We start from the raw sequence: 24,353 nt of genomic DNA on the forward strand, positions 1-24,353 counted from the left end.
GTGGGTCAAATCTTGCCGTTTCTGTGCAGTGAAATTCCTCAAAACTCACAGCCAAGTGTGACTGATTCAGGAGCTGCCCCCCCCCCCCTCTCCTCCACCTCCCCACCGGGAAAACCTCCCGACTCTTCCCGGGAGGCCTGCCACTACACCCGCTGCGGAAAATCTAAATTAGACTCCACACATATGAAAACTAAAGAAACAACTCTACAAAATCTTGTGTTGTATTTACATTGTTGCACCGGAGTTCCAGGCCTTTATCGAATCAGTGCTGTGTTTGGACTCACCTATGAATTGGTACAGTCCCGTTAGTCGCAGTCTGTGAGTCCTGTTTACCGCTGCAGTGAGCGGACAACCAGAATGACCATCATGCGGATTAACTGCACTTTACCATAAAACGGACTGTAAAATGAACTTTTACCGGCTGGCTTTTTTACTGTGCGCATCAGGTAAGTCTCGTTCCCTTCACTTAAATGTATCATCTTTACGACGACAGCGCAACAGGTTGTCGATCCGGTAAACGTATCGCTAACGGCGAGCAGGCACTGTTGAGCACGAGACACAGTAAAGTGTTTATTTTATGGTTTAACCTTTATCTTGTTTTTTTATCATATTGAATGCGTCATTTTACAGATGTTTTGAATCGTGTTTTAACGATTTAGTAACAAGTTAGGTGGTTTATGTGACGCCCCTAATAATCAAGGGATTAATAGTGTCTGGTATTGATTTTACATGGTAGTATAGACCTACACAGATATGTTAATAATATCCACTGGGGCTATAGGGGCTTATAGTTATGCTGTTACAGGCTTATCTGTGTTGAACACCACCATAGTTTACTATATTAAGGCATGATTGTACATTTAGAGGGAGAGCTGTACTTTAAAGGTGCAAGATACCAAGATAGAGCTGCAACGATTACTCGATAAATCGATAAACGGAACATTAATTTGAAACTATTATGATAATTGATTCGTCGCTTTAATTTACAAGCCAAAAAGGTCAAACATTCCCTGGTCTCATGTTCTCAAATATGATGATTTGATGTTTGCCTTTGTTATTTATGAATGTTATGTGTTTATGTGTTTTTTCTGTTGATCAAATAAAACAAGCACCCCGAACAACTTGGGGTGTGGGGAAGTATAACAGGCATTTGTCACTGTTTTCTGACATGTTATAGATAATTGTAATCATGTAATCAATTAATCAAGAGTGATGATTGACAGATACATCAAAATGAAAAAAGACATTAGTTGCAGCCCCATACTATATTCCTTTACCAATACAACTTTATTTAGGGACCATAAAGTGCACATAAGGTCTCAAGAGGGCTAGACATGTACCTGTGAATCTGTGTGCATAGCACCAAATATACTCACTTCACTTACCACAAACTTTATGATTGTTGCTGTGAAATTGCTTTGAAATCCTTAATCAAACATGGAGACTGTATTCAGTCTTATTGGTGTTTCTTTGTTGGGTCTAATGAGTCAACGTGAAGGAATGTACGTCGCAGTAAAAGCAGGAAATGTGACAGCTCTGGAGAGGAAACCGTGTTCAGGAAACTGACCTGAGCTCTGACCTGGAGTGCTTTTGTGACAATGCACTGTTTTAAAGATAGGTCTAATGTTGAAATGATGCCTTTAGTTTGCATACGTGGAGGAGGAGACTGTCTGCAGTCTCTGTAACCCGTTCATTAACTTACAGTGAGTCACACCTGATGATAAACAACCATTTGCAGAACATCCTCTCACCTCAGACTGAGGCCATTCATGGAGTAACGGTTTGGTTCAAATCTCTAGCAGTTAATTGGTCTGTTCACACCCAGCTGGAGGAGGCCAGATGCTCTTATTGGCTGGGAGCCTGTGACCTCCTCCCCCTCTCATCTCCTCAAGTGGGACAGAGAGGAGGGGGCGGCTTAGCCCTCACAATGGACCGGTCCATGAAAAAAAGGAAACAAAGGGAAGACCAGAGCTCTCTCGTGGGAGGAACTTAGGAGCTTGGTCACCCTTCCTCTTGTTCTCTTATCCTGTATAATATCATCTGGCTCCAACGCTGTACTTGGAAATATGCAGATAATGTTTAGTTTCTCATCAGGGGAAAGAAAACCTGAAGATGCTCATCTGACCAGACTCAGTTTATCATTAAAGTCGCCTGATTTACTTAAGTTTTAGGTCATGAAACGTTAGCATACTAGTTTGAAACGTGAGCTGATCCGATATAATAATAAGAATTGTCAACATTTTTTTTATAAACTTAGTTAATTAGTTTTCAGTCATTTTTCAAGCAGAAATGACAACCATTATTGTAAACTGAAAGTCTTTGAGATTTGGACCGTTAATCAGACAACTAAACACGACATCTGAAGACGTGACATTGGGCATTTTCCCCACAATTTCAAAGACTAAAGATGATTAATTGAAATTAATTGAAAATAACTCTTAGTTGCAGTCCTAATGGTGGCCTGGATAGAAGCAGCCTTGGGTTCATGTTAGAATGAAACTAGGAAAAGCGATGAACACAGACCTAAGGAGAGTCAGGCTGGTGGATTTGTTTTGTTTTGATTTCCTGTCTTTCTGGGAAATGTTTAGAGGGAGTTCCTGCCCCACCTAGAGCTAATATGACTTGCAGAAAGCCCCCACGAGTGTCCGACCTCTCCATCCCCTCCCTCTGTGGTGACAACCCCCTGCCTCTCCAAAGGCCTCCACAGCCCCCCACACACACTGGAATTTAACCTTCCTGACCCTGGTACCGAGCAGCAGAGCCTAATCTCTGTTCCTGTCTTTGCTCCCGTTTTAATATGTAGCTAAATATCTCCCAGGTGCAGTGAATCACCCGCACAGACAAAGAAGAGGCACAGCTGTTTCTCCTGTAACGTCAGGATGCCATCTGCATCCTCTTCCTGTCTTTATACTTGTTTTGGTCTACTCTCAAATGTAGTTTAATACAGCAGTCCTGCAACGATTTGGCCACCTCATTTATATCAATGAGGGTAGACTAAATACGACTATAGAGCTGAAACAATTAGTTGATTAATGTATAAGGAGATCAACAGGAAAAATGTCCACAACTATTTAAATTTAAAGCAAAAATGCCCCCAAAAAAAGTAGTGCTGCTATTCTTGGTCTTATTTGATAGTAAACTGAATGTCTTTAGGTTTTGAACTGTTTGTTGGACACCTTTACACTCCAATGATACTAAGCATTTTTCTCTATTTTCTGACCTTTTATAGACCATTAATTGATTAATTAAGAATTAACTATTAACTTACTAGAATCTGCTCTTAATAACACCCTAGTTTAATCAAAACCTCTTAAAACCAGTTTCAACAAAAGTAGGACCTCACAACCTTTATGATTTATTGCAGTTGTTGTGTGCAAATCATGAACCTTATTCATTTAAGTAGTTTATCAAGCACAAATGCCAAACATAGTTCCAGCTTCTCCAATTTAAGGATTTGTTTCTTTACCTTTTCTGTCATTGTTTTCAACTGTTGGTTGGCCATAAATTGCAATGGGATGATGTCACCTTGGATCTAAAGGAAATTCTATTTTCTATAAATGTTTTCCACTATTTTCTGTCCATACAATCAATTGCTTTATCAAATTCATAATTTAGATATAATTGGAAGTTGATAGTTTCCCTCTAATAGTCATGCTGGAGAAGAAACTCCTCTCCGGGTTATAAAATGAGTGAATAACTCTGTGAAGGTGCCTGGTGTTGATTACTGTGGATCAAATAGGAGAACCTGGTATTTCTCAATTTTAAAATCTTTGAACAATATTTGCACGACTCTCTGAATAGTCAAATCACGTCTCCGGGAGACAGAAGCTCTATATATAGACCTATTTGTCTCAACCACAGAACTTATTTGCATGTCCTTCCTCTCTTCTCTTGTCAGTGTGTGTGTGCGATGGCGTGCATGTCACAGTGCGGGAGAAGCAGCGGTTTGCGATGCTCTTCCAGTCCGTGGTCCTCCCGTGCCAGTACCAAACGGCCTCCACTCAGAACCCGGTGGTGCAGTGGTGGTACAAGTCCTACTGCCGAGACCGCACACGAGAGTCCTTCACCCTGCCCGAGAGTCTGGGCGTCCAGGCCTCCGAGCTGGGCGCCGCGTCCCACCTGGAGTGCTCCGACAGCAGCCGCACGGTTCGGGTTGTGGCCTCGGCACAGGGAGCCTCCATGACGCTGGCTGAGCACTACAAAGGAAGAGACATCGCCATCGTCAACAGTAATGTCATCATTCTTATCTTAAAGTTATGAATTTAGGAAAAAGAGTTGCTGCAACTGTTTGATGACTGCTCTCAGGACTCAGAGCTACTCAGAGTTAGTTGTGTTTCCTGTTCTTTAAATAAACCTCTTTTGTCTTTGTCTCACAATAGAGTACACACACACACACGATCATGACCTCCTGCTCTCACTCCTATTCATGTATGACTCCTTGTAAAACCTCAGGCCTTATCAAGACAAAACACCCGTCTGCTATCCAGATGCATCAATGGGACACACCAACATTCAACAATGCCCTCCTGTCGTCATTTGATACAGTAAATAAGATAAAGGTTCACCGACATGATGAATTAATCTCTTTTGTCAAACGATGAAAAGAGTTTAGTAGAAAAACATGTTAATACTTCTTAAATAGTAGTTTTGGTACAGATACTAAAACGTAGGTATCGTAGAAGCGCTAGTAGTCATACATCACTACAAAGGTGTCAATGTGGTCTGCACCCAAAAGCTGTTTCACAATGTCATCATAGTCAGTTTGTTGTCAACGTCAATCCATTGTGATTCACAAATACAGCGATTAAACACTGACCTGCTTTGTGAACATGACCTCACCTCTCTCTTCTTGGTCTCTGTGCAGAAGCAGACCTGCGTATCGGGGAGCTGCAGTGGGGAGACAGTGGAGTGTACTTCTGTAAAGTCGTCATTGCTGATGATCTGGAGGGGAAGAATGAGGCCCAGCTGGAGTTACTGGTGCTCGGTATGCCTAAATACCTAAATGTTTGGTTTCATATTAAGCTCAGTGAAGTTCTGTTCCATATATTGGTGAAGGTTTTAGAAATTTCTTTGTTGCTCTGCGTTCCAAAGTGTCTTTACAACAGTTTCCATGGATGGCGTTTCCCTCTTTACACGGTTTAGGCTACAGGGTGGAAGTGGACTTTAATTTGAAAATGCTTCAGTAAAGTATGCCAAAATTGTACTTAAGTAGAGTACTTAAGTAAATGTAGTACTCTCCACCTCTGGTATTGTGTACTGGACTGCACTCCAGCTACATCCTAAATCAGTTACATTACAGTACGTCAGTGTTTGTACAGCTTCAAAACTGTATGGGATGATATGTTCAGCTGTTTGTGTGTGATCATATTAGATTTGTAGATCAGTTTGCTAATTAATGAACAGCTAACGTTTCAGTGCTGAACGTCAGAGATCCATCATCTTCTGTCAATGACACTTGAAGCAGCCCGTCCACAGAAGAACTGTGGAGACCATTGTTGCCAAAGCCACTCCTTAAGCTGTTACCATGGCAAAGTGCTTTTACACAGGAGGCCGGGGCATGTTGAGGGTTGCCGCTGGTGTCGACATGAAGAGAGAGACGTAGAAAAAGTGGACTAAACTCTAACAACAGTTACCCAAAAGAGTTTTCCTCCTTAAACTTTGGCTAACCCTGTGGCGTTAAAGTCTGCTCATTCATACAGTCCTCCTCCACTGAGCATTAATCTGATTATAATCAGCTCACTGGAGAGACGAGGGGAGGTTAAACATGTGAGAATAACAAGACTACACTGGGTTTTGGTTTTGCCACGTTGCAATGAAGACACTGGAATTAGAAAGTGTGTAAAACCACTTCAGTGCCAGATTAGCGTTTCCTTAAATTTTCAGATCTCACAAATTTACCAATTTTATACACCAAAATGTAATAGTTTGCCATTTTGGGAAATTCGCTTTTTGCTTTGTTTCAGAGAATCAGATGAGGAAATTGATACCACTCTCATATCTGCTTGTTCAATATCAAGCTACTGACAGCAGCCAGTTAGCTTAGTTTAATTCAGCAATAAAGGGTTGGAAACAGCAAGCTTGGCGCTGTTCGAAAGTAACAAAATACCAGCTTACTAATACTTAACTATACACATTATATTTTGTTTGTTTTAACTGTAAATAGTCTGCACATAACCTCCCGTAAAAAACACAAATTGATGATTTTAAACTAGTCATTTTGTACGCAGTTAACAAAATAGTTTTATTGTGTCAGCTAGCTGTTGCCCCCTGTTTCCAGTCCTTATGCTAAGCTAAGATAACCAGCTGCTGGCTCCAGCTCCATATTTACCATACCGACATGTCAGTCACCAAACTCTTAGCAAGCAAGCACATCAGCTATTTTCTAAAATGTCAAAATAATAAGCAACAAGTTGCGATGTTTCTTCCCCATCATCTCCCTAATCTCTCTTTTAGTTTTTCTTTTGGATTGATTTTTCTCCCTCTGCGCTCTCTTTTTTTCTCGCAAGTTCCTCTCCTGTGCTCCTCCATTACTCCTTCCTGCATCTCTCACTGCCTCGCAACCTCTCAGGGCTGCATAGCTCCTCGGCTCTCTCAGGTTACTCAGTGTTACTGAGCTTCATGGTATGTTGATGAACGTGCCAGGGAACCAAGATTACTTTTTTTATCAGGTGGAAAGGTTACACTGTTTTTTTCACCCCTCCATAGTAACAGTCTACTCAGCACACTCTGGAGCCAGAGGGTGTTTAGTCTATCCCTGCAGTCAGACAGATCAGACAGTGACTGGTCTTTAATTATAGTCCTCTGACACCTCACGATATAACGTGAACACCTGCAGTTGTGTCTCAGTCCCAGCACACCTGTCGCAGCCCCTTTATTTTCTCTATTTTACAGTTTTCCAATTGCCTTGAATATTTCTTTTTTTTTACCTGTTTATCTTGTATGTAAAGCACAAAAGAGATATTGTGTCACAACCGTATAAACTTGCGTGACCTCTTTTGATGGGCTCCCATGCTAAATTGTTCTCCTAGAATGTGCCCCAGTTTCCAAAAAAACCTCTTTGTCCTCATACACTGCCTCTCATTGAACCTCTCAATGTGTGTGTGTGTGTGTGTGTGTGTGTGTGTGTGTGTGTGTGTGTGTGTGAGTGTGTGTGTGTGTGCGTGTGTGACTGTATGCATGTTGCATGTGTGTAGATTAATTTGTGAGCAGTTTTAACTCCACTAGAGAGGCACATGCATGCCGTGCAGCTCAATGAAGAAATATAGCACTGCTGGCCTCCTGCTAAAATTAGTAAAGTGTATTTTGAACTCTGAACTCTGACTTACATGACTTATGTTCATGTTTACTGGTTAGCATTTTTATTTTTAAACACTTCCAAGCATCATTTTTTATGAGCATAAACTTTTGACACCAAAATAATATTAGTGTGATCCATGTGATGGCAAGTCATGCTAGCTGCTATGTGAAGCTGCACTTGAGCTAAACTCTTATGTCAGCATGCTAACATGCTCACAATGACGTCATGATGATTTTTAGCATATATATTGTTCACCATTTTACCATTTTATTTTAGAATGTTAGCATGCTAATTAGCCTAAACACAAAATAAAGCTGAGGCTTATAAATATCTTTAGTTTAGCAGGTATTTGGTCATAAATGAAACTTTGGGCAGATTCTAATTTAGACCTGGTGATGGCACTAGCAAAGAAATTAAGTTATTATAATTCATCTTCAGGGAGGCATTTATGTGTGTACCCCAACATTACCATCCCTCGAGCCACGCTGCTAGCATGGCTAAAAAATATCCTCATGACAGCATGTAAGACAAGACATTTATGTAAAAACTTTGTCCCTTCAGTTCCTCAATTAGTCAATGAACATTAAACAGCCACTCTGCTGACCTTTTGACTCTTGCTTTCTGCTTCCTCTGCCGGCCTTCACCTGTGCTCTCCCTCTCTCTGCAGGCAGGACAGGTCAGCAGGACGATATCCTACCTGAGTTTGATGTGGAGATTATGCCAGGTACGGCACCTCACCTGCACTTTCGTCTCACTGCCTGTCATCTTCTAGCTTCCTTATTGCTTCCTTACATTTAATTCTCACCAACCAATCAAAACTCTCCATTACTAACAAAATTCACAAGCCCATGTTTACGCCGTTATTAATGAAAATGAGGAATAATGTACAGAAAGTCGAGTCCAACCCAACCTGAAACTATAAACAGTCAGTTATTGAAGCTACATAAAGAAGAAACTCCTAGACTCACATTTTTTATCTTTTATCCTGGTCATGATGTAAACTCCACAGGGGATGTGTGTTGACTTAGCGAGGGGTTTTGAGTGGATTTGGCTTTTGGGCACACCCTGAGGAAGTGTGTTGTTAGGGTCTGGATACTTTAGAGATGTGATGATGGATAAGAGTCAATCACTGTTCCCTTGAGTTTTCCTGAAGTGTCCTTTTTTTTTTTAAATGCTCTGAGGTCTCATTGAAGGGATGACAGAAACATCAGCATGGCTTATAACAACTTGGTTATGATTTGTGTAGTTTTTAACATTGTCGTGCTCCAACAATGGGCAAGAAATACAAGTGGTCGAATGATCAGTTTAGAAGTGAGGGCACCTAAAATGTCTGTAATAACTTCTCATGGCATAAGACAACTTTGGCTTTTACAGCAAGTTAAAGTTGAACCACGAACTTAATCTGTGATGAATTTCTACAGTGGAGGTTTTGGGTAATAATCTTACCATTCGTCTTTATTTTTTTCTTCCAAATTAACCTCAGTTCATTAGTTTCTTATTATCCGACTGCTCATATTTCTTGTCCTCTTAGACTTTTTAGGTATAGTACTGCATTATCTGTCACCTATCGTACCCGCATTTTAAAGGAAGAGGGTTTGTCAGATCCGTGTGTGTTGTCTAAAACGGAGAAAGAACAACATTTTAAAGTGCAAAAGTTAAAACTACTGTGAAGAACTTTTAACTGGTTATGAAACAGTCTCAATTATTACCAATGTTCTATATGACCTTCGTAAGTAAATGAGACCACAGATAGAAGATTGTCTATTTCTATATCGTTATTCTTAATGCTTGTCATCGGTGCAACCGAGCCTGATTCCTGCAGGAGAGGCTCCATGCTCGGTCAGCAGCGCCTCCTCCTCCTTCCATTAGGAGAGCTTCGCTGCTCTGCCGGTCACCGCTGGGAGCCAACACTGACACCACGCTGCTGGAGACCCTGGCTGTATTGCTAGGAGCAACAGGGCACACTGTCAGACCTTGCTGCAGTAAAAAAAAAAATAGTTTTTCTAAAGGGAATCAGGTGCTGGGAACATGACCACTTTTGTCCATCGGGGCCGCTAAAATCAACACAAATTTAAAGTTCCTTATAGTCACTACTGAGGGATCAAAACATATGAGGAAGAGAAATACAGTTGTTACATCGAGGTCATGAGGACGGATACATTTTAGCAAAGTTATCATTGAGATAATGTAGTCTGTGTAATACCTTTAACTGAATCCTATCATGTCTAACAAAAATGCGAAGAATAATGTGTCTCTATATTCCAGAGTGGGTGTTTGTCGGATCTGTCGTCCTGGGCAGTATCTTGTTCCTGTTGTTGTTGGGGATCTGCTGGTGCCAGTGTTGTCCTCACTCCTGCTGCTGCTACGTCAGCTGCTGCTGCTGTCCTGACACCTGCTGCTGTCCACGACACTGTGAGAAACGCAAACTGTCTTTATACACTACAACGTCCCCGTACGTTCTCAGTATCAACCTGACAGTCACTCACCGTTTTGTTGTTCTCCTGTGCAGTGTACGAGGCAGGGAAGATGGCGAAGAGTGGACTGCCTGCTCAGGTTCCTGTGTATCCCTACTACATCCCTGGTGTTCCTACTGTTGTTCCTCTTGCCCCTTCTTCCCATGTGGAGACAAAGATCGCCTCCATCCCCTCAGTGGAGAATAACCTGGCTGGAGGTGAGTATTTATAAGGTGTAGCTCTGTCTTATTTCCTTTCAGATACACTGACTTGACTAACCCTCATTTCATCGATCACCCCTCATCCTCGAGTCCGTCTCTAACCTAGAAGATACAGAAATATCTGTCTGCCTCATGCATGTTTGCTATTTAAATGCTGTCTTAACTTATTTGAGTTAGTTTGTCCTTTTTAACAACGTGCATTGGACGCTTGCATGTATATCTGTGTGTCCTTGCATAGTTATGTCCCTGTGTGTGTACGTACTGTGTGTGTGTCCACATCCACAGCCCGCATTGGTTATCGACTGAAAGCCAGTCCAGACCAGGACTCAATGAAAGTTCTGTACTACATTGAGAAGGACCTGGCTCATTTTCCCTCGGCCAAGTCGGCTGCATATAAACGTAAGCCTGCACAGATTAGGCCAGTGTCTGTCATCTGTGTGGCTGTGTAACAGTGTTCATGTGAATGTGTTTCATGTGCATGGTTTGTGTAAATGAACAAGAGCTTGTTTTCGTGTCATCCTTACATTCATTTCATAACATCTAACTGTCCTTGCTTAGATGAGAAAACCGTGTTTCTGCCCATTGATTTGAAACATTGGTCTTATACCCCAAAAGATACAGTATTAAAGGGATAGCCTCCGTACACAGTAGAAACGGTAAACAGTGGGTCAAACGTATATAGTCTCACGGTACATATCATTATATTGCCCATCCCTAGTTGATTAAGTTGTCAGGACATCTCAAAGTGTAATGAATGGGATTATACCACAGTCACTTACAAGAGAAAACATTTAAGTAACATTGCTTGGTCACCAAATCATTAGTCTGTCTCTCAACACTTACTGTCTTCCCTAGCCTGTCTGTCTCTCAGCCCCAAGCCCACTGGTTCCAACTGAACATATAAGATATCTAAAATCAGGTCACAGATCTTAAGTTTATTTACATTTTTAAAGACTCAGTAATTTCCCAAAACAGCTTGGCACTGTAGTTTTTAGTAGAAGTTACTGAAACAGGAGTAAATAGGACTATTTTCAGCGGTGGATTAATACACATTTAGTGCTTTAGAGGGAATTTATGACAGGAGGACGTCTTATGTGGGATTAACTTTCTGTGTTTATTGGAGAAACATTGATTGATTGATGTGTTTTTATAGTTTTTGCACATCATTTGAGGTCTATAACAGATAAATAAGCTATATCAGGCTTTGGCTACACATGCAAAGTTGTTAGAGGTTTTGGTAAGATTTGTTGAAAACATAGGGGCCTCAAATAATAATACCAGACTTGTCATCTAAATTGTTTGTGACATAAGTCTGAGGTGGCACATGAGACATTTCTGCACTCAGTAATCTGCAGTCAGCTATAATCAGTGCTCATGATTATATAGTCAGAGCCAACTCATTTACTATGCTCTTACCCCAAACACCTACATAGCACTTCCAGCAGACCACATCTTGCTCTGAAATGTTCCATTACATCATTTTCACAGCTGTAGTTGTGTATTCCAGTGTCGGGTTACAGAAAAATATTTTCCAAATGAATTTCATGATGAAAATAGCAAATGCCGCTCCGCTGATGTGTCTGTGCCAACAGCCAGTAGCCTCTCAGAGCTGAGCTCTCTTCATGATGGAGGGACTACAGACTTCAGACACACCTATCAGACGGTGCAGATGAAGGCGCTCCCACCCATCCCAGACCTCGACGACCATTCAGTGATGAGAGCAGCTCCACCTGCACAGAGTCGAAGGCCCAGACGGGACAGAGGCAACCACTCAGACGATGAGCTCGACAGAAGGTATAATTACGGTGTTATTTAGTGCATGCATGTGTCTATGTGCTGAGAAGGGAAAGGTCACCACTGTGGATGAAGTGTTTTACTGGCAGAAGCCAGTTACCGGGCAGCTAAAGTGCCCATTACATGGGATCTTTCCATGTAAACCCCATCACTCTTATTGGCTTCAATATCTGGCGTTGAAGGAAGATATTACAGGCATATATTTGCTGTACCTCCTTTCACACCAACCTCCTATCGCTCATCAAGCTATCAAAAACATTTTTATAGCTGCTTTTAATGTTTGATTTTATGACCTGCATTTGTGTTTTAGTTTTCAAGGTGATTTTTTCTAACCTACATTTTTTATGTAAAATGTATGAGTGTCAAAAACACTCTATAAATACAAATGTATTATTATTATAATACAAACTCTGTGTGCTGAGTTGTGTGCTCTTCCTGGCTGTAGGCGGAACCCCCACTCAGAGCACCTGCAGAGGAAGACGTTGGGCAGAAGAGGGCGCACCGGCTCCCTGGACGAGCTGGAGGATTTCGCCCAGTCTTACGACTCCCATGGTCGTCGCGCTGAGCCTCCAGACCGGGTCTACCAGCGGGATTACAGCCCTCCCAGGCGTTTCTACAGAGATGAAGATGATGGCTGGGTCCGCCGCAGCCCCTCCCCTTTACCACAGAAGAGGAGGGACACATGGGACAGTGATCGTCCCGGTCGACCGCCCCAAGGCAAAGGATACGATGACGCCTTCCTCAGCAGTGTGCTGGACAGCAAGACCAGGGGGCGTGGAAGGGACAGAGGTGCTTGTAGACCGGACGAGGACAGTGACACTCCCTCTAAAGGCAGCTCCAGGGGAAAGGATAGTTACTACAGCCGGTCGCCCAGCAACCGTCCAGAGGAGGAGGACCCTTTGCCTCCGTACTCTGAGCGGGAGGCAGAGCGGTACCGCAGGGCTGACCCGACCACGGACCGGTACCGCACTGCAGAGCCTCCCAGATCAGAGCTATACAGGACCACTGACCCCACCATGAGGCCTTTCTGTTACACCCGCCCCCACCAGGGAATGTCCCATACACTCCAGCAGGGGGGCCGAGAGGAGCAAGACAGGAGCAGAAACCTGGTGAGTTACTTGTAGCAGGAACAAGGACTTCCTTCCTCCTCCTCAGGAAAGAGCCTCTAAATCCTGTAAATAGTTACCCGATAAGTCTGTCTATTCTCTGTTTTTCACATTGTCAACAAATCCCATGAAAAGTCAAAAAACATATAATTAATTCAGTTTTGTCGGTATTGTTTTTGGTCTTTTCATGGGATTTGTTGACGACTAGAATAAAAAAGAATAACGCCAGCTTTGTATTTAGACATTTGAAATGTTTGACAGTATTATGTAAATCATTTGATTGTCTCTTGTGCAATGTACATACACGATTAATGGTCTTAACACTGAATCAATATCATTTTAGTTCCGACATGATTTTATCTTTGATATTTTTTGCATAAATTTGCAATTGCAAACAACGCTTTTGATTTAACTCAAAAATGCACAGTATAATCTGGTTGTTCTTGCAACATTCACAGTGTTACAAACGCTTACTAACTTACTAATTATAGAAAACCCCCACCTGCATCACAGTCTTTGCTATACTAACACGGCTTGAGCTGCATGATTTCTGTGACTAATCTGAGGCACCAGACTAGAGTAACCTCGCACGAGCATGAGTGCAAAGTGTCTAACGTGTGGCTCTCGGTGTATTTCTTTAACAGAGCACTGCGCTGAGCAGGGACTCTCTCATAGTGTGACAAGTTTTCCCAGCCTCCACCTGCACAGCACGGCCACTCCGTTCGTTTAAACCGTCCTGTTGCTAGACAGGAGAAGCTAACGGTTCTGCCATCAGCCACGTCAAGTCTGGCTCCGCTCACTGAAAATAACTGCACCAAAAAAAACAGCAGTGGTGGATCGAAAATGCTTGGAAATGAATGTGCACTCATACAGGACGTTTCTACTAATGTGCATGAATTAAATCTGGGTATTTCTTCACATGTAGTGTACAGATGTTATGTATGTGTTTATTTGTTGAGTTGAGTGACACCAGTGCCAAGATGTTTTTTTTATTTTCATTATCTGCCAATTGTTGGTATCTGCAGGATGCCACAGTCTTATATTTTCCTACAGACTTCACACTTCTCACTCAGTACATTGCAACTCAGGTTCACTTTGTATTTGTGTGTTTGTCTGTTGTTGATATTGTACTGTATGTAAGTACTGTACCTTGAATTTGTTCTGCAGATTTTTTTTATTGCACTGCTTAAATACTTTTTCAATAAAGAAAACTCAAAGAAGTCTCCGCTCTTAATGAATCTATGTTCATTTATCTTGGCCAAGATAAACGGACTGCAGCTTATGATCATTTTAAACTTCCATCATTTGGTCTATAGAATGTCAGAGAATAGTGAGAAATGCCAAAACATTGAGATTTTTAAATGTGTGACAAACTGTTTTAAACCAAAAGATATTTGGTTCATTAACACAAAAGACAAGGAAAAGCAGCAAATCATCCCAAATAAGCAGATGCTAACAGAATGTTTAGCAGTTTTGCTTAAACCATGATTTGATTCATTTTTTTTCCAGTCAATCAACTAATCAATGAAATGAGAAGGAAATAAGACACGTCACGTAATACAGAAGAGGAAATATGTCATGAAAGTGTCGTACTGTACACAAGCAGTTTCATATTTATATATATTTATAGATCATATGTTGCAGAGCAGACTTCTGTGTCTTAACTCTTTTATTTTCCAAATAAGGGGATCAAGTATAAACTCAGATGGGATGATAGTTACGTTTATCTAGGAACAATTTTTCAGGAGTGTAAATTCAGTGTTTTATTTTCGTGTTAATTTGTTCTCAACACTTCCACGCTCTCCACAGAGAAACACAAACTGCTTGCATTTATCTGTGTTTCAATTGTTTTGTTAAAATTGATTTTGATATAACATACATAACAACACTGTCTGCAGCAGAATCTGATGTTTGAGTGGTTATTGTGTTTTACCATATGTGTGATAAAGTGTGTGTGTACTGTACCTCGGATAAAGCCAGTGTGTTTCTTATCGAAGCTTATCAAACATACACAACTAAACAAACACTCGAGCTTTAATGACAACCTCCATCGGCAGAACTACACACGATCAGCACACTTCATCGTGTAAAGCATGTGTGCAGCTTTAAAATGTTTACAGAAAGTATTAAATGGCACATCATTATAACCATTAACATTTAGGGAAGAACTACGTGTTGCTACATTGTGTCTGTTTATGGTCGTTTTGTGATTCTGTATGGTCATTTTGCAACCCTTTACAGTCTTTTTGCTTTTCTTTGTAGTAGTTTTGTGACTCTTTATAGTCCTTTGATTGACTTTCCAATAAGAAATGTTAACGCTTAATACAGAAGCTCAGGCCCAGGTGCCTAGGTACCCAGTAGATCCCTTCAGTAATGATATCAACAAGCCAACAATCTCTCATCTTCTGACTCTGGTGTGGAACATCAGGCATTCTGGCATGTTTATTTCTAGCAAAATTGAGACTCAATGTTGATCAAAAACAAAACAGAAGAACATTTGTTAACGCTTTAAAACACAGCCTGCCAAAGTACAGGGTAAATGTTTTGTACATACTGGATAGCAAGCCACAGAAAATCAAAGATACGTCCTCCCCTGATACTGACAAGGGAGGCATTTGAAAAACTGGCCTGTCTCCAGGTTCAGAGTTGAGCCAGCCACAGATGTGATGGCAAAGCTTTTCATGAACGCAGCATTTTTCTCAGGATTTCAAGAGCACTTCAGTGAGCTGAGAGCGGCACTCGAGCTCAGCTCGGGCGGGCTTGTTTTGTGTCAACAGTAAAGCAAGCTGGGGTCCACCTCCTGGATGAGAGGCTGTAAACATCCTCACACAAAGAGCTCGGATAATATGACTCATCGCGAGAGGGAACTATACATTCAGGGGCTGTTTGCCGCAAACAAATAAATGAAAGCCATCAGACGAGCTGACCTGTTCTTTTACTTCATTCAGATTATGCAGGCTTCACTCCTTTTGATTCAACTGGGTTGAAGCAAACCTTAAGATTGATGGACTGGATATTAACATTCACATAAAGAATGTTTGCATCTGCCATGAAACTCATAAGGGTCAATGAACTCATCAAAACACAGAGGAGAACTAATTAATTAATTAGCAATTTGCTAACCGAACTGTTTCTCCATTGTTACTTGTCCTAACAAATGTCATACTACAAAAGAAGAGACTTACTAAAAAATGGGATTGTTTGTGGAAGACTCAAACTACTGATTTGGAAAACATAAACATCTTTTCTGTTTGTTGTTCCTGCTCCTCTTTTTATTTCCTCCATGTTACACCTGTCAGAGAGGGCGGGGTCAATGATGTCACCTGAAGCCGGAGGGGGGAGGGGGATGATCCGCCTCCGACTCTCTCTTTCTCTCTGTAAGCAACTTGTTCCTCAGTTCGACTGTAAACACTCGTCTTCCACCTCAGAGAACAAACACAGCCTCACTAGCATGTCGTCTCGAGTGTGAAGAACAGTATGCTGAGCAACGGATGCAAAACGTTTTTCTCCAAATATTCCGGATTTCTGGCGGATTTTGAGTCTCCTACGGGATAGAGAGCGAAGCTTCCGCGGAGGGAGGAAGAGCGACGCGATGGGAAATATGATACTGATGGCGCTTCTGCTGGCTCACCTGCCAACAGGTGAGGCTTTAAAGGCGTTAAAGGAAACACATTTTGTCCTCAACATTTATACTTTATTCAAGTAGCATTGGCTTTACTTTCAGCGTAAGCGCAGGAATTTAAGGTGAAGCCACTTAAGCAAACAGTCGAAACTAACTGATGTGTACAAGTTAATTATCAACAGGTGGAAATAGGACAAGGCCGACTTTGGTCACGTGACTGCACACTGTAATAGGTCTGCTTAACAACTTGTCCAAAATACAAAACATCCAAACAGTTCACACAGTGGAAACAGCCTCGTTTTTACAGAAGACAGCATTAAATATACATCAAACGGTTTTGGAAAGCAAATGTTGATGAGGACATAATATGTTATTATCGCTTAATCTGCTGTGGAGCTGAAATAATACATCAAATAGAACCTGCAGTTCAGTTTTGTAAATGTTTACATGTCTGTGTTTTTTGGACAGGGTGGTTCATAGAATATGTTCCCAGTTGTTTGTTCAGTTTAATGTTGTATTCTCAGTAAATAAAGGCAAAAAGCATAAAGCTCAAGTTATTTACAATTGGATAAAATACACACAGCTGGGTTATGGATGTACATCATGATGTCAGGATGTGATGTTGTGGCTTAGAGAAGAAGCTTACTCGATTAATTGTAAAAAAAAAAAAAATTTTTTTTTTTTTTTAAATGAACCAGTGACACTAAAGCAGACATTTTCTCAGCTTTTCAAAAATATCCTCTACAATTGTTTGGAATTTTTTGGGACAAGCAATTTATAGATGTCAACTTTTTTTTTACACTTTCCTGGCTTTTAATGTATCAAACAATTCACTAAGATTAATCAATAATGACAATAGTTGTTAGTTGCAGCCCTAATCTATCTACTGTATGTATTTCAAGACATAAATCAACTGAGAAAAACTGCCAGCACATGTCGGACACTCACTGACATTCATTCATCTCTTTCACATTGAACAACTATTTCAAAGAGAAAGTGTTTGAAGTCAAACCTTAACTGCTACTTTTCTCAATTAGCAGAGGTCGCCTGTCATCAGCTTGTTTTCGTCAACTCTACATTGCTGATCGTGATTGACAAGTGGTATTACTTCCAATGAGAGTGTACAATATGTGCACACTTAATGACTTCTGTTGTAAACTGTTAGTTTGGTGAGATTCTTATCCATCCAACGTTCAGGAGCAAAGCTGCAACACAAACACACAAAAGGTTACAATGAATTGATATATTGTGTCATCGTGGGTGCTGTTATTTTACATTACACTTTGTTGTTGTTTTTATCAGAGCTGCTGTCCATCCAGGTGATTGTTCCAGAGACGGAGAGGAGCACGACTCTGTTTGCCTCTGTGATCCTTCGCTGTGACTACTCGACCTCAGCAAACCCTCAGGATGTGCTGGTCACCTGGAGGTTCAAGTCCTTCTGTAAAGACCCGGTGCTGGAGTACTACTCCACAGGTGAGGCTGCATGACATTATTAAGCATGCACTAACTTTGAAGCAGCAGCAACACACACAAACATGGTGATTTACATTTTTTGAGCTAATTGCTATTCAATTATTATTCAGCTTTATTAACCTGCTGAAAAAGTAAAGCTGATTGTTGTACTTTTTGAAGGAATATGTGCCACAGTTATGATGGTTTGAGTTGCATGATGTAGACCGATCTGTTAGAAAGAGAATATGCAATAAATTGAACATATTTCATCGTATTTTCCTCTATTCCTGAAGCCTTTCAGGCCGCTCTGCAGCTGGGTCAGGACCCCTCCAACGACTGCCCGGACCGCCAGCGAACTATCCGCACTGTGATCCAGAAGAGGGGCGTTAATGAGCCCACCCTGGGTGCAGAATACAGAATACGCAAAATAACCATTCAAAACAGTAAGTTTAATCCCATCACAATGTTGATACAGTATTTCTGTCTGAACTGTCAATACAATCATACATGACTACATTTTAAGACACTGTACAGGCTGCATATGTTTGTATAGAAATAAGGGAAATGTATGTACTTGCATGTATTATTTAAGATGGTTTGGATTGTGAACATACTGTTAACAAAGAACTATTTGCCAATCAGTGCATTCCATTGCAAATATGTTGTGGTTGTCTTGAACATCTTTTTATTTGAATATTCGTATTTCCATTTTACTGCAGTGATCCAGTTCAGAACAATTTAATCCCAAGTATCCTTGTCTTATGTCTGTGAACAGAGGCTGACCTGGTCATCAATGAGGTGATGTGGTGGGATAATGGCGTGTATTACTGCACCATCGACGCTGCCGGTGACACGACGGGCGACTCGGACCGTGAAATCAAACTTATCGTTTACCGTGAGTTTCCTCAGTGCAGCTTGTGGCGCTCGACTCGAGGTCACACAGAGCCTGAAAAGACTTTCCGAGATTGAAATACCAGTAATCATGTTTCTTTTCACTTGTTCCAGACTGGCTGACCGTCCTGTTAATCATCATCGGTGCTCTCCTGCTCATCATGCTCCTCTGCATATGTTGCTGCCAGTGCTGCCCGCAGAAGTGCTGCTGCTACGTCCGCTGCCCGTGTTGTCCACAGACTTGCTGCTGCCCGGAGAAAGGTACTCCTTATAAAAACCATAAACTACATCACATTTTACTGATTATTTTACACAACTATGTATCCAGTGATCAAATTTAGTCTCTTGCAGATTTTGTATTTGCTCAAGCCTACATATGAAAGTCTGCCAAGTGAATACCGAGTCACACAAACCTTTGACCCGCTCTTTGCATTTCAGCTGTGATGCAGCACAGGATGATACGAGAGGCTCAGAAGGCTATGACTCCTTGGATGGACGGTCAACCCATTTATGCTCCCATTAGCTCCAACGCCTCCTCCCAGGGCGTTCCCATACTGTACTCAGGTGAGGGACACAGAAAGTACACACAGAAGACTTCCCTTTATTTATATCAAGCAAATAACGCAGTATGATGAAACTGGTTTTGGTGCTTTCAATAAGAGTCCAACTTATTTAATAAGTACAAACTGTTTTTGAATCTTCACTAGAAAAAAAGCAGTGTCCTGTCTGCCTTATTTTTCATTGATTGTTTAGTTCTAGCACCTTTTTAGGTGATTAAGATAATACTTAATTACTGATTCAGTAGCTTAAAACATTCAGATAAGGTCCGAGTCATTGGTAAGTAGTGTTTGGAGATCTTCCTGTTCTCCAACAGTTAGTTAGGGCGGCCTGTATGTAGCCTGATGGGCAAAATGCTGCTACATGGTGCTGCATGCGACTCATGGCAACATTTAGTTACGTGTGAGCTTCTCTTATCTGGATTTTGGCCTTAGATGGTGAGAGTGTAAAACAGGTTTTAGTCAGTAAATCAAACTAAAACTATAAAAATGGGGGAGATAATAATATAGTATTGAAAAGTCCCTGTGAAAAAATAAGCCTTGTCTCGATTAAAGCAGCTATAATCAATATTTGTATATGAATAATTGATCACATGACTTCTTGAATGTGAGTTTTTCTTAGTAATGAAGCTGCAGATAATAATTAACAAACTGGTTACCTTCAGCTCTAGAGTTTTGGTTAACTTTTACTACTCCCACAGCAAAAACAAAGCTACCCAACCTGTCCAACACCAAGACGAGACACATTTAGTGACTAGCTGGTGAACATAGTGGAGCATTTAGCAGCCATAGAGTCAGGTATTTCTGTCGTGAGTGAACAACAAAACACATGTTGCTCCTGTTGAGTCCAGAACCTCTAAGTAAATATACTGTATCACATAATATCCATAATTAGGAGCGCTCTAAAACTTAAATTCCTCACACTCCCTAACTGCTGACTATGTAAATATGAAACTTTTTGCTCACAACATATCAATTTTGTTAGATGAAAATGTATCAATGTTGTGTTTACAGCTTGTTTCTGGTGCCTCCCTGTGGCCAATAGTCAGCTGGTGCAGATTATTCATGTCTGTCTGTCACTTTTGTTCCAGGCTCGTACTCTGACTACCCCACCAAACAAAACTTTGCCATGGCTCCCATGCAGCTGTCACCCATGGCCCTGCACCATCAGCATCAGCAACAGCAACAGCAACAGCATCAGCAACAGCATCAGCATCAGCCTCCTCCTCATCCACACCACTTGAACGGCAGTGTGCATGGCAGCAATCGTGGCACTGGTCAGGTGTTGGACTATCTGGAAAATCAGGTGAGGGGGCTGGATGTGGGAGCACTTCAAACGGTTCCATACGCTCACCAAAATATGCTCCCATTACAGCCTCACCCGGCTCCTCAAGCAGTTCCCTACACACCAGGGCCCCCGAGTATGTTGTCAGCCCTGGATGAGATGGGCGTGAGAGGGGTAGAGAGAAGGGTGATCACCCTGCCTCCTATAATCCAGCGGGTACCCAGCTTTTCCTCACGCAGGGGGCCTGGTGGTGGAGGCAGAGGTGGTCCCAGAATATCCAGCCAGTCCAGTGGGAGTACAAACCACCCCGGAGGCGGTCTCCCCCGCGACAGTCGTGGCTATAGGGACGTCTCTCCACCCAGACGAGGGATCCTGCGCGATTACAGCGATGACTCCGAATGGGAGAACAGGCGAGCAGGAGCGCCACACAGGAGTTCGAGGAACAAGAGAGGAGGCTCGGCCGGGAGGAGAGGAGGTGGCTCCAGACCGCGGACTCGTAGTCGCGACGACCTGATGGAGGAGCTACACAGCAGAGCAGCTCGGAGGGAGAGGAGCTATTCGCCTCCTCAGCGTCGCAAAGGATCCTGGAGCTCAGATGAGGACAGCAGCGGAAGGAAAGGAGGTAAAGGGAAGGATTGGCCTGAGAAGCCCCCCAGCTACTTCTCCATCGAGAACCAGCCAGGACGTAGTAACGGTCAGAGGAACTACGACCGCCTTTCTGTAAGATCCAAATACTGATGTCAGCTCTAAACCAATGGTCTGATGAGTTCATCTCTTTGGTTCATTGCTTTCTGTCTCCTGTTACTTTTTAGCTATGGCTTCTTTCCTTCATCACTTTTAGCCATGCGGTCAGTCAAGCACTTTGGCCCAGAGTGAAATTGATCATAATTGACAACTATTTGTTGGATTGCTGTTACATTTTGTGCAGACATTCACGTCCCCATTCGCTAAAATGTAAGAACTTCTATTTGGCCACGATGAGGTTGGGTCACAATTTGTAAGTTGTCCAATACTTTGCTTTGTGACCAAATACCTGCGAAACTAAAGGCATTCCCATCAGCCTCAGTTGTACTTTGCGTTTAGTGCTAATTAGCAAATGTTAGCATGCTAACATGCTAAACTAAGATGGTGAACGTGTAAACATTACGCCTGCTAAACATCAGTATGTTAAAATTGTCATTGTGAGCGTGTTAGCACGCTGTAGTTAGCATTTAGCTCAAAACACCCCTAGCGCTGCTAGCATGGCTGTAGACTTAAAGCTTTATTCCTGATTAACTTCTTTCTTTCATCACCTTTTTTTTTTTTTTTTTTACTTCTTTGTTATTTTGATCTTTTCTTCTGCTTTTGTACATTGACTATTGGTGAAAAAGTCCTCACATCCTTTACTTGAGTACTTAAAGTACATAAGTATTGTCAGCAACATGTGCATTAAGTATCAAAAGTAAATTTACTCATAATGCAGAATTGCTCATTTCAATATACTTAAATAATATAAAGTATATTCTTTTTTTTATCACTAACAAATACATGTAAGAGCATTTTAATGTTGTACTATGTCAATGTGGAGACAATTGTAGGTACTTTGTATACTACTAGGTAGATTAGTCGTATAGTACTGCTTAACATGTTTTTAATGTAAAAATGAACATTAACTACTGTCAAATACAAGTAGTTCAGTGAAAATAACATTTATCTCTGAAATGTAGTAGAGTATAAGAATAATGTAGCGTAAAATGTGACTACAATGTGACATAATTGCACTTCACTCAAGTACAGTAGGTTACTTCAGTAAAAGTACTTTGTGACATTCCACCACTGGGATTGAATCATGATATCTACGTCTTTAACCTTACTCCCCCTCTGTCACTTTTCTCTCTTAGGATAGAAGTTCCCGTAGCGGCACCAGCGTAGTCATCTGAAGCATTTCTATTTTATTTTTTTTTTCTTGTACTTGTTCTTGAATGTTTCCAGAACGGTGAAAATGAAGACAAACAGTAGGTACTTTCATCTGTTCAATCAGCCTGCAAGAATATAGTTGTTGTGAAATGTAATAGTCATGAAAATGTACTGTATGGATATACTTTTACTCTGAATGCACTGTATGTTAGTGTAACAAAAACTATCATGTATGCATGAAGGAAAGCTGTTCATTTGTGCCTTTGAATTGCAGATGTTATGAAGCCCATGTGTGATTATTGTCCGAGCTGTTTTAAGCGGTGTAATTTGTGTCTGGTGATGGATGGAAGTATCTTTTTTGTGTGTTTTTTAAATAAATGTTCAACAGTTTCAACAAGCAGAATGTTGCATACTGTGAGATCCTTTGGGTTATTTAGGTTCATTGTGAACACGTAATGTGTGAGACAGATACAGTGTGTGTGGTTTTTTTTTTTTTGAATATATTTTCAAAATTTTGCATAATTTCTTGTACTATTTAAAGTGTCGTTTTTTTACCTTTCACCCATAATAACATCATTAGACAGCGATATAAAGTGTGTTGTATGAAGATGGACAGAGTTGGTGGACTTACTGAGTTTATTGAATGATCAACACAGACATAATTGGGATTTTCATGAATGAATGTTTTAAATAAACCTTTCTACATAAAGCTAGTGGGAAGAAGGATATTTATATATTTTTTTATACGTTATATAGATTGCTCGATCAATCTGTCGGTCCCAAACAAACCAAAATGATAACTTAAATCAAAAGGCTGTTCCTAAAGATGAATTATTAACTGTCCCCCGGACTTCCAGGGGTAGCTGCTAATTTCACTTCCTGCAAGATTATCTGGGAATTTGCACCACTAAAATAAAATATCAACTGGGTTCTCGTGCAAAAATGTACTCATAAAATCAGATAACTTTTGCTTTTATTTTGCTCACATGGTGCACAATCCTAAATAAAGTAGCATTTCATCAAACTACGATCAAACTAATTGACACCGAGAGAAACTCATAGAAGAAATTAACTCAACTCGAACCATATAGGGACAACATAAAATCCAAGACTTTAAACTGGTAATTTGAATTTGATGTAGGATGTTGTGCTCTGATCAGAAAGTTTAAATTGGTTTTGGCTGGAGGGGTGTACTAAATATTGATGAACTGTACATAAAGATTTGTTTGGCTTATGTTTAGATGTACATTTATGTTTTCTGTACATAAGTTACGCTAATGTTAGCCTATATTCAAATATGGACAGCTTGTTTTTCATGTATGGTAAAGATGTAGGTTAATAGTTGTGTTGTAGGCCAGTGGTTCTTAAACTTTTTCAATGATGTACCCCCTTTGAAATACAACGTTGCTGAACAAACGTTATGGAAGTTGACCATTTGAAAATGACTGATATTTTTTAAATAAACTTTTTTTTAATCTCACGTACTCCTGCAGTATTCCAATGTACCCCTAGGGGTACTCCTACCCCCATTAGAGAAACAATGTAGTAGGCTACATGTTACATTTAGTTGCCAGTTGATTCATGTACATCCAGCTGAAACTAATGCAGTCTAATGACTCCTGTGGCTCAGGGCAAAACACAGTGAAGCTGCCATTCATACCTTTATAAATAGTAACAATAATAGCTTATACACAGCACACGTCATAAGAACTTACAACAGCAACCTTTTGCCCCAGGGGAATCATAACAGGTTAAACCAGACATGACCGTACTATAACA

General features: G+C 41.0%; 2 protein-coding genes across 4 annotated transcripts; both read left to right on the plus strand.

The window, feature by feature from the left end:
• The first annotated feature begins 115 nt into the window (after positions 1-115).
• On the plus strand, positions 116-14,024 carry LOC116395528 (immunoglobulin-like domain-containing receptor 2). Of its 3 annotated transcripts, XM_031869506.1 has the most exons (10): positions 116-446; positions 3,899-4,228; positions 4,865-4,984; positions 7,965-8,021; positions 9,563-9,709; positions 9,807-9,968; positions 10,257-10,370; positions 11,564-11,765; positions 12,211-12,874; positions 13,516-14,024. In XM_031869506.1, exons 1-10 carry the CDS (start codon positions 407-409, stop codon positions 13,549-13,551), a joined length of 1,872 nt encoding a protein of 623 aa, XP_031725366.1. In that variant the 5' UTR covers positions 116-406; the 3' UTR covers positions 13,552-14,024. The 3 variants fall into 3 exon arrangements, with proteins under 3 accessions (XP_031725366.1, XP_031725369.1, XP_031725367.1); XM_031869509.1 differs by lacking the exon at positions 10,257-10,370; XM_031869507.1 differs by lacking the exon at positions 7,965-8,021.
• A 2,176-nt stretch (positions 14,025-16,200) lies between these two features.
• LOC116395531 (immunoglobulin-like domain-containing receptor 1) lies at positions 16,201-23,283 on the plus strand. The gene is made up of 8 exons (XM_031869512.1): positions 16,201-16,512; positions 17,796-17,966; positions 18,239-18,388; positions 18,721-18,840; positions 18,951-19,097; positions 19,275-19,400; positions 20,485-21,398; positions 22,559-23,283. Exons 1-8 carry the CDS (start codon positions 16,464-16,466, stop codon positions 22,595-22,597), a joined length of 1,716 nt encoding a protein of 571 aa, XP_031725372.1. The 5' UTR covers positions 16,201-16,463; the 3' UTR covers positions 22,598-23,283.
• Positions 23,284-24,353: the final 1,070 nt, after the last annotated feature.

This window comes from Anarrhichthys ocellatus, unplaced genomic scaffold (genome assembly GCF_004355925.1).
Source record: "Anarrhichthys ocellatus isolate YVR2014 unplaced genomic scaffold, GSC_Weel_1.0 scaffold47, whole genome shotgun sequence".
In the NCBI taxonomy this organism is placed as follows: Eukaryota; Metazoa; Chordata; class Actinopteri; order Perciformes; family Anarhichadidae; genus Anarrhichthys; species Anarrhichthys ocellatus.